Raw genomic sequence first — 10,705 nt, 5'->3', positions numbered from 1 at the left:
TACCAAGTGCCAGGCCAGCTGGGGCTATAGGGAGACCCTGTCTCAAAACGACCGAAGGGGGAAAAAAAAAAAAAAAGCCAGGCCAAATTTGAGGACAGCAAACAGGTAATATTGAGTAAGTGCTAATAAGCACCCCCATCTCCCCGACCCTAGACTCAATTCCAGAAACAAGACAGCCTGGAACAACTCAGGGGAAGCTGATTTATCCACCCAGCATGGTAAACTAACCTGGCTCTCATGCCCTGCACCTCTGACACTGGGAGTCATCTCCCTCCTCTAGCCTCATCACAGGGGACTTCATCTCAAAGAGATTGATTTTTGAAGAATGCTGTGCTGTCTATTACTTTTCTGTAGCTGTGATAAAATACCATGACCAAAAGCAGCTTAGGGAAAAAAGGGTTTATTTTGGCTTACAGTTGTGGAGGGAGAAAGTCCACCCTAGTGGAAGGCAAGGCAGCAGGAGCAGGGAGCTCCTCACTTTCATCCATTCACAGGAGCAGAGAATGAAAGAAAAGGAAGTGAGGCAGGCTACAAATCCTCAAAGCCCACCCCCCACTGACACACTTCCTCCAGCAAGTCTCTACCTCCTAAAGGTACCATAACTTCTCCAAACAGTGCCACCAACTGGGGACCACTGGGGAGACTTCTCATTCCAACCATCAGTCTTTGAAGATTCTGCTGTTGCTATTTCTGTCTTCCATGAAAACCTGCCATTGAACAATCTGCATGTTGAGTACCTAGCAACCCAAATTACATTTACAGAAAAACAAATTTTAGGCTGTGATCACAAAACTTATATTTCAAACTTAATTACTGTGCTTCTGAATAATGATTTCCAATACTTTACAATATTCACAATGATGTGACTAATCACAACTGTTCATTCATAATCTATGGCTGTACTGTGCCTGTCATTTCATTATTTGCTTGGAATTTGAGTCTCTCTACAATTTGGAACTTTCCTTGCTTAATAAATTTCCTTTCTGCCACTCTGCAATATGAACCTATCACTCTCATCAAGACAAGTCTCTCTCGCATGAATGTCAGGCTCCTTCCCATCATCACTGTTATTCACACTGATCCTCAGACAGAGCACCCTCCCTCTTATCATCAGTTAAATCTCACCTACTATCACGATTATCCAGAGGTATCTATATAATTACTTAATTACCTACAAAGAAAGGGAAATTAGGATTTGCTTCACAGATCCTAAAATGTTAGATTAAGAAGTCTAGAAACTACAGTATAAAACACAGCTACAATACCTGAAAATACTTGAACTCAGATATAAAATCAATGAAAGAAATTATAAACAACTATCAGACTTTATGAAAACACTAAAAATAAACAACCTGAAACAAGCTAAACTAGCCTCCTGTTCACGAGACTGTGGGGAGATGTCTTTTTCAGTTCTCCTCTTCAAATGCTTAGGAGAACACGTAAGGGCTATATATACTCAGAAAATGGAAAATGTTAAGATTTTCACAGGTTTCTTAGTGTAGCCTTGGTGCTACAGCTGGTCACCAAGTACTTTAAATACTAAGGCTTTCATTCATTTTATTTTCAACACTTTTTTTTTTTTTGGATAGGCTCTCCCTTGTCCCAGCCCACCTGATACTATGTAGACCAGGCTGGCTTCAGTCTCACAGAGATCTGCCTGCCTCTGCCTCCTAAGGGCTGGGATTAAAGGCGTGTGCCACCTCCTTTGGTATTCAACATATTTTTATTGTACCCCAACAGCACCATAGAAACTTCACTATCATTGGTGTATGAAACAACAGTGTCCCTCTCAAAGAATGTAACCTCAAATAAGCATTAATCAAGTAATCATGTAAAAGGGGGATTAAAAAATAAAGGGGCAGAACACTATGGAAACAGGTTAAAGGTGCTCTGCCTGTTGGAGGGAGGGTGTGGTGCCGGACAAAACTACTGAACCTTCATGAACTGTAAACTCTTAACAGCAGGGGCTGCATCTCACACACTATACACAACTGTTCACTGGCTTATCCCCATTAAAATTTGAGGCTAAACTTAACAAGCCCTTCCTTTTTCAATGGTGTAGAAAAATCCAACTTTATACGTCAAAACACTTTCAGAAATAGTTTTAAAATATATGTTTACTCTTAAGCATCTTACAAAGGAATCTTCCCTAAGTTTAAAGGATTTCACAATATGATTAGACTTAAGGGTAAGGAACAAAATATCAATGATAAAACTATTTACATTTCTTAAAGAGAACTAGTCACATAATTTATGTACTAAGATAATATACAAGTTATTAAATCTCTTCACTAAGAGCACACATCAGTCATAAGGAGGTTTTCTTAAAGCATATACATTCACACTGTATATCCTGGAAGTTTATTTATTATTAATTCTCGAATATCTTTGCATTGTTTGGAAATGCTCAGTGAACCCAGGTCATCGTCTTCCTCTTCAGATGGGCTGCTACCTGAGGCCTTGAGTTCTAGTTCGTTCAAATTGGATGGTAAATACGAACTCACTTGGAATGTCCGAGGTGACTGGCTTTTCTTAGAAGACTTGCAACCAGTTCCTGTTTGAAGTTTAATGTCTTGACCTCTGTTCACAACCTTAGACTTATAGGTGCTCGTCAGGTCTGTCTGGTTTTCTTTTCCGTCTGTCCACTGTGATGAAGACAGGTCACTGGTGGAGATACTGGATGCTTCCTGCAAACTTCTGTCTTGAGTTTTGATGACATGAGACCTTTCATGTGAACACACTGGTGAACAAGCTGAGAAGGGTGGGCTAACACCACTCTTGCCACTGCTGCTTTTCCTTGTGGACAGTCTCGCCTCACTTGACCCACTGGCATGAGAACTGTGTTTTGGATTCCCTGTCCTTGCACTGCTGTCCTGAGCTGGCAAACTTCTGCTGTTCTCAGAGGTACAGAAGTCTTCAGAGTAGCAAGGGCTGGTAAAGTCATCAGAATACCTTAGTTCTGAGATGCTCTCATAAGAACTGTTTCTGCTTGGTCTGTTTTCACTCTTCTCAGCAGTCAGAACATCTCTGCTTGTGGTTTTGACCTGCCTACCTATTTCCTCACCTACAACTCTGTCAACAGGAGCATCCTCTTGTCTGGAAACACACCAGATTTGAGCTTTCATTTCTGATTTTCCTCTCAAAATATCTGTGTAAGCAAATCTTTCTGAACTAATGGAATCTGCAGGGCTCACAACTGTTTCCACTGAGATGCTATTTCTAGTTTCACTCCAATCAGCTGTCTGTTTGTCAATAGCATGGCTCGGTTTCATTTCTTTAGTGGTATTGGGCTCATCAAAAACTGCATTGATTTGCCCTGAGGTATCAGTGTCTTCAGCAAAAGACCCGTTTGAGCCTGAGGAGTTCTCTTCAGGCAACTGAGGTGGCACCTGGCTTGGCGTTGCCAAGCTTAACACTTTACGTGATGGAACTCGAACCTTTGGACCCACTGCTTTTATCTGCATTTTTCTATATTGTTCCCTCTTTTCATGAACAATCAACATATCAGGATTTGTTTGCTTTAAACGCAGCCGTAGTGTATTTGTTAAGCCATAAAGCAGTCTCCCCTTTGTAACTCTTGGGGGAGGGCTCCCACTGATCCTTTCCAAATGTTTACTTCTGTGGTTTTCAACTTGGTTCTTTTTACTCTGAAGACTGGTGGACTTTTCATGTTCCCCCACAGAGAACTTACTCTTCTTAGATTCAGAGCGGGATGTGGACTTGGCAGAAGTTTCTGGTCCCTTATGCTCTGCTCTGTACAACCAGGCTAACTGAGGGTGCACATGAGTGGAACTTGCCACTGGCTGGTTGTATAACAAGGACAGCTCGATCAGCAAGGCATTCAGCAACGGCAGCTGCCTTATTGTATTGATTGTACTTTGCTCAGTCTGAGACTGACTCACAGCTGCATTAGCTGCTTCTGGGTCCTGCGTTGGTGGAAGATTTAGAAGCACTGGAGGGCTCTCCTGTGTTGCAGATTTTGTATGTTTGACAGAGTGTGTTGGAGGACTTACAAGTTTTGTTTCTGGAAAATCGCCATCCAGGAGGTCTGGTCCATTTCTTTGAGGTTCGAAGGTGACTTCAACCCGGGCAGGAGACATCTTTTCTTGGGCCAGGTGGGTGTAATACAGAGGAGGGGGGCAAATGGTGTTGGTTTCAAAGTCCAGCTCTGGAGCCTCCTGGCCCCCAGGGCTGACACTTCTCCCACCGGGAGCAGGTGAAAAAGGGACAGGGCCCATGTCCCCAGAGCTGGCCTTACTGTGGAAGGATACTTCCTCCCTGTGCTTCTGCACAGCTGAGGGATCTGAGTCCCCAGCAGACCAGACCCGGGCAACCTCAGGGAGTGGTTCTGAAGCACCCGGAAGGCGTGGCTTTGAGGTGTCCTGCGGGAGTGGCTCTGAGACATCCCAGGGGCGTGGCTTTGAGACATCCTTATGACACAGTTTTGAGGAACCGTGGGTACCAAGCTTCACGGTCTGCATGAGGCGTTGCTCTGACTTACCCTGGTGACATGGCCCCAAGCTCTCCTGGAGGCATGACTCTAAGTTACACTGGGGGCGCGGCCCCAAGGTCTCCTGGAGGCGTGGCTCTGAGTTACCCTGGGGGCGTGACTCTGAGGCCTCCTTGAGCTGCGGCTGAGGAATCTCCAGGGCCTGGAAATCCGCGGTCCCCGTCAGGACGTGCCCTAAGTCGGTTAGGCGGTAGAAGAGCGCCACTTCCCCTACACGCTCGCCCGCTGGGCCGCATAGCCCGAAGGTACCACGGCGGGGGCGGAAGGCATGCACCCGGACATCGCAGGACCCCAGCAGACGCGGCGCATGCGCGGGGTCCGCGGACAGCAGTAGTAGCGCCGTGCGCAGGCGCGATACGCCTAGGGCTGTGGGGCGCAGGCGTAGCAGGCAGACCTTGCCGCGCCCGAAACCGATGACGCCGCTGTGAGGCGCTGGCCTGGGCGCGGTGGGCGGAAGGACGAACAGGGGCGGGAAGTCTAGCAGGTGGAAGGCCACCGCGGGGTTCGAGGCGTGCGGGAACGCCCCGGCCTCTAGCCGCACCCAGTCTACGAGCAGCTCCAGCGAGAAAAGCCGCTCCTCTTCGGTGGCAGCCATGTCTGTTGTCAGGGCAATACCGCGCAAGCCGGAAATCCAAGTCTGAGCTTTCGCGAGAGTTGCTGGGTCGATGGCGCTCGTCCCTTCTCTCGCGAGATATGAATGTGTTCTACTGAGCGCTCCCTGGCCTGAAGCTTTTCTTGTGAGCGAACGATTGCAACATCATGCTGAGTATGTGCGCGGCAAAACAGGAGTTAAAAAGCAGGTTGCATTTCATTTACTGTCACATGTTGGAAATAAATGGATCTTCCTGCCCTATTCAGACCTCAGAGCCTGCTGACCAGTGTTCAAGGCCCATCCCTGGCTACAGGCCTGGCCCCCTGCCTGGGACAGTACAGTGGCCGGACCCATCTCTGTCCTCTCACAGCTCGACCACTTGCGGGCACCTGCCCCCATGGACTTCAGGCAGGCCTCTTGAAGGAAGCCTGCTTCCCATGAGCTTTGGCCTCAGCTTCCACACTGCCAACTCTGCGTCATCCAGGTGTTTCTTGCTTGAGCTGTGTATCAAGATCCCTTAACCTACACGGATCAAAGCCCTCATCTCAAACCCTGACTTCTGACCCCAGTTTGGCTTGCCTTCAGCAAGAATTTATTAGTCTTCTTTTTCCAGAACCCCCTACAGACGGGAACCCAAAGACAGCAGGGCTGACTGCATGATTCCTGGAATTGACAAGCACAGAGGGTATTAGAGATGCTGTCTGCCCAGGGACTATCCAGGGCTCAGGAACGAGCCTGTGTGGAGCTAACTAGGGGAAAATGAGATTCAACTTTCATATTGAGGAACGGGGATAGTCCCTCACTCTCTGTGTGTGTGGCGGGGGGTTTACAATGGTATGAAAGTGTACCCATAATATTTAGCCAGTTACATGAGCTATTCTACACCGTTCTATGAACTTTGTATTGGATGGTCTCACCCAATTGTAGGTTAATGTGTGTTCAGCAGGAGTAAGGTGAGCAAGGCTGAGCTTTTAACATTTGGAGGGTAATGTGGTAAATATATTTTCAATTTACACTGACTTTATCTGGATATGATCCAGTTGTATGCTGGAAATCATTTGCAATTCTTCACCCTGATGCCTCCCTTCCCCTTTAAAACATTACAGCAGGGGCTGGAGACATGGCTCAGTGGTTAAGAGTGCTTGCTGCTCTTGCAGAGGACCAGGGTTTGGTTCCTAGCACCCACATCTTGGTTCACAACCATCTGTAACTCCAGCTGCAGGGCATCTGATACCCTCTCCTAACCCCCACGTGTACGTGCATGCAGTCAAACTCCCATCCACCCATCCAGATTAAAGTAAATCTCTTTTTTTAAAGATTTCAAGGCCAGGTATGGTGGTGCATGCCTTTGATCTCAGCACTCAGGAGTCAGAGGGAGGTGTAGCTCTGTGAGCTCAAAGTCAGCCTGGTCTATATAGAGAGTTCCAGTCCAGCCAAGGTTGCATAATGAGATCCAGTCTCATAAAAACAAAAGCAAAAAAGCACAAGATAAAACATAAAAATATGATCTAAAACAGGAATTTCTTAAAGGAATTTAATAAGGGAAAATACAATCTAAACACGTAAATATGAAAAGGCCAAGTTAGCACCTTTGACTATAGTTACAGCACCCTCAGTCTCCACAAATGCTTATTTGCCTTGACAGATCCGGGAACCTTAGCTCCAGAATTCCTGTGGAGACAGACAAGGAGCTTGGGGGCCCCTTGTAGCTCTCTTGCTTTTCCACAGACTCCCCACACCTGGTAGTTTCGCGGTTCTAGGTGTATATTGTATCCCTGAAGCAAGAATATCTCCATGAGGAAAAGCAGATACCTATGGTCGTTCGGACCTCAGATAAAAGCTATACAGAAAGGCATGCTCCTCTTCTTTCTTCTTCTTCCTCTTCTTCCTCTTCTTCTTCTTCTTCTTCTTCTTTTCTCCCCTCCTCCTCCTCCTCCTCCCCCTCCTCCCCCCCCTCCTCCTCCACTAGAGGCATCTGGAATCTTCTAAGCCAAATACACCCCTCTCCTATAAGTGGATTGCAAATGAACTGTGTACCTTAAACACTCATAGTAATCCATCAGGATTCTGACTGCATGGCATGCTCCTTGGCACATTAGACCATTGGGAAAGATGACCTGTCTTTATCCTCAGAATAAGTTCTGTACCACAATGTGGATCTTTTTGTTTCCTGTCACTCTTAGCATTTCTAAATTTCTAGAGAAGAGAAAGACTTTGCTTTCCTGGATGATATGCAGAACAATGATCACACAGCAAAGGACTTTGCCACAGGAATCAGGCATCTGCATCTAATGAGGTGCAGAACAACGATTAGAAACATCATGATATCCTTATCAATCTAACAGCTGTGAGAAGTGCAAAGGTTCTTCTAAAAAGTTCTGTGGCCAGGCGTGGTGGCTCCTTGGGCAGACAGAGACAGGTGGATTGCTGTGAGAGCCAGGCCGGCCTCGAATGCTCTACATAGCGAGTTCCAGGCCCATTGGAGATAAATGATGAGACACTGTCTCATCAAAAAAAAAAAAAAAAATTCTATGATGTGGAACCAAGAGTCTGTCTTGCTCCTTCAAATATGATTGGAAATTCATTCACCAAAGAAGGAGCAGGAAAGACAGGTTGGCAGGGATGGCGATCAGAGAATAAATAAAGCACAGCTAGTCACTGAAGATAAAGAATGGCCCAACCCCCACCTTGGTAATTGTATGGAAAAGGAAGTGAAGGAAACAGAGTCTTGTAGTATCCTATGACACCAAAAATTATGGGGTCAGGGCCGGGGAAGCAACTCAGTAGTAGAGTGCTTGCCTGGAGTACATGAAGCCCTGGGTGAAATCCCCAGTACCCTCCTGTTATATATATGAGTATGGAAAAGAAATAGAGTTTAGAGTTTAGAGTTTAGAAATAAGAGCCAGAGCCAGTCGTGCAACAGGCAAGGAATGTGTCCTCTTTATTCAGAGAACACAGCAAAGGGCTTCGGCCTTGCCGCAGGAATCAGCCATCTGCACTTAAGGGAGGGGAGTTTCCACTTTTATAGGAATCCTGCTGCATGTAGATGCAGGAGTTTACTCGGTGCCAGGGTCTGATGTCGTTCAGGGTCTCTCTTCTAAGATTATTTTCTCAGGCAGAAGAGCTACCTTAGGTCACTAAAGGAGACGATTGGCTCCATAAACAGTCTTCCTCAGTCCAGGAGTGACCAGTTGATAAGGCATGAGCAAGGCCAGGTTGCCGGTTGAGGGCCAGTTAGCCACTTTATGGGTTTTTTTTTTTTATGGTTATATTGCTTTCCTAATTAGGCTCCAGGCTCGTCTATCCACTCCCATGAAAGAGGGAAGGGGAGGGAGAGGGAGAAGAAAGAGGAGGAGGAGGAAGGAAAGAAGGAAGAAGAGAAATTAATTTTTGCTAGTTATTTGTTCACTAGTATGCTGAATGTACTGGTATGTACTTTTGCTAGGAGTGGTTAGTGGAAGTGACTCTCATTGGCAATTGGAAAGGTACAGGCCACAGGCTTCCCACGGAATAGACTGTCAGCCTATTTCATGATTGTACAACTCTGGTGCAAGCTCCCACTCCAGTGCTTCCTCCCAGACCACCTCAACCTGTATCTTACATTTAAAATGAAGGTTTAGTTTTGACTCATGTTCCAGGTCATTCTGATGCCCACAGTACTGTTTGTTGAGAGCCACCACCCTCACATCCAGTTCCTTGCCAATGACTATGGCTGTGAGAAGTTTGCAACAGGCAGAATGGTATTACAGTCATGTGGCTAGAATAGAAAAACAGTCATGCATTTGCATGGTCATAGCTCCTTCAGTTACACTTTGCAGGTGAAGTAGAAGGAGGGAGGTGCTTGACCCTCAGCTAAGAAGCATCACAGTCCATATGGCCCATGCCAGGAGAAGTCAGCACAGCAGCAGCACAGTGACAGCCTGTGAGCAAGGACTCAGAAGGAGCGTCAGAGAGGCCCTGGAGATGGGTCATGAGAAGACCCCTCTGTGGACTGAGCCCTGCTGCCAAGGCTCCCCAGCCCTTGTCTGACTCCAGGCAAGACAGACTGCAGACTCCCAGGAAAGGATCCTCTGCTGCCCGCAGTGACTGAAGAGGCTGAAAGCTGTGATCTAATTCATCAATCTTTTCTTCTGATGGAAATCAACAGTTAAGTATTCTGGTTGAGACCATCTTGTCAAGACTAATGTAAATAGCTCCTCATCTAATGGAATTTGGTTTAAATTGGGTTTATTCTAAATCGTGACACACAAAATTTAGGCACCTCTAAATTCTATGATAGCCAGCTGTTGGTTTCATAATTAGTAAACACCTATATTTTGAATTCTGGGAAATAAATCAAAAGTCTTGATAATTTTATCAACAGTCCTTCAGGAGCCTTGGACCATGGACTGGGCCTTAGAGTCCATTGGAATAGCTCTAGAAACAGCTGCCAGCTTTGCCAGGCTGTTCTTGTGCATGTACTTGGCAGTGAGCCAGGTCCTTCTAGGCTTTCCTTTTTTCAGTTCTGGCGGTTCCATCGATTGCTAGTCTACTCAGAAATTAATGAACCTTACTTGGGGAAAGTTAAATAGTGTGTTCCTTTGCCTGGCAGGCAAGTGGTCAAACTGCAATTGATACCAGTCCATCTTTAAAAAATAGCTAGAAACCTTCAGCTTGTTTATCCACACATAAGGAAAGTATTAATATATAGGAAACTGACAACTTCCAATTCAAAAATGTGGTTCAGGACACAAAGGGACCATTAAGTAATATCACAAGCAAGCAGAGAGGCAGGGTGTGGTTTTTCTGTAAGAACATCTGCCCTGATGTCTTTTTAATTGTGTAGGAGAGGGGGGCGTGTGCACATGAGTGCAGTGCCCTCAGAGGCCAGAGGCATCTGATCCCCTGGAATTGAAATTATAGGTGGCTGTCAGCCACTCCACATGGGTGGTGGCAACTGAACTGAGGTCCTCTGCAGGAGTAATACTCGCTCTTAACCCCTGACCCATGGCTCTAGCCCCAGCCCCAGCCCTGATTTTTGTTTGTCTCGTCTTGTCTCATCTCATCTCATCTCATCTCCTCCGGAGAAGACAGGGTCTACCTATGCAGCCCAGACTGGCTTTTAACTCATGATCCTTGCACCTCAGCCTCCAGTGTTGGAATTACAAGAGTGTGCCACCACCCCTTAGCTTGACACCTTTCACACAGCTTATCAAGGGCATAGCAAAGGGCAGGTGAAGGGACCTGCTCTAGACTTAGTATTCATAAGAGACTCACTCAGACTCAGCTGTGAAGTGTGACATCCACATTCTTTGGGCTTTCACTCCAAACAACCCATCCGAACAAAGAGATTTGTTTGAGATGATGGGGGAGTTTGATGAAAAACTGGCATCATATGACACAAAAGATTGTCACTTAAGGCTGGGTGCTTAAGTGCCATGAAGGTTGTCTAAGAAGACATTCTTGGATGTAAGATGCGAGAGGAAGTTGGAAGAAAATGATACAGCTTGAAACAGTGGTTGTTGTTGAGACTGTGTCTCTCGTAGTGTAACCCATGCTGGCCTCACACAATGACCTTGAAGTCCTGATCCTCCAAGCCTCTGGCCTCCCAAGCCCTGGGATTA

General features: G+C 46.2%; 1 protein-coding gene across 1 annotated transcript; it reads right to left on the bottom strand.

Annotated features, from left to right (window-relative positions):
- Window positions 1-403: 403 nt before the first annotated feature.
- On the bottom strand, window positions 404-6,078 carry Map10 (microtubule associated protein 10). Its single transcript, XM_008845815.3, has one exon. The coding sequence runs from the start codon at window positions 5,103-5,105 to the stop codon at window positions 2,340-2,342; it is 2,766 nt and encodes a 921-aa protein (XP_008844037.1). The 5' UTR covers window positions 5,106-6,078; the 3' UTR covers window positions 404-2,339.
- Between the last annotated feature and the right edge of the window lie 4,627 nt (window positions 6,079-10,705).

This window comes from Nannospalax galili, unplaced genomic scaffold (assembly GCF_000622305.1).
Source record: "Nannospalax galili isolate Female #2095 unplaced genomic scaffold, S.galili_v1.0 scaffold702, whole genome shotgun sequence".
Classification (NCBI taxonomy): Eukaryota; Metazoa; Chordata; class Mammalia; order Rodentia; family Spalacidae; genus Nannospalax; species Nannospalax galili.
This window is presented reverse-complemented; position numbering and strand designations above follow the sequence as displayed.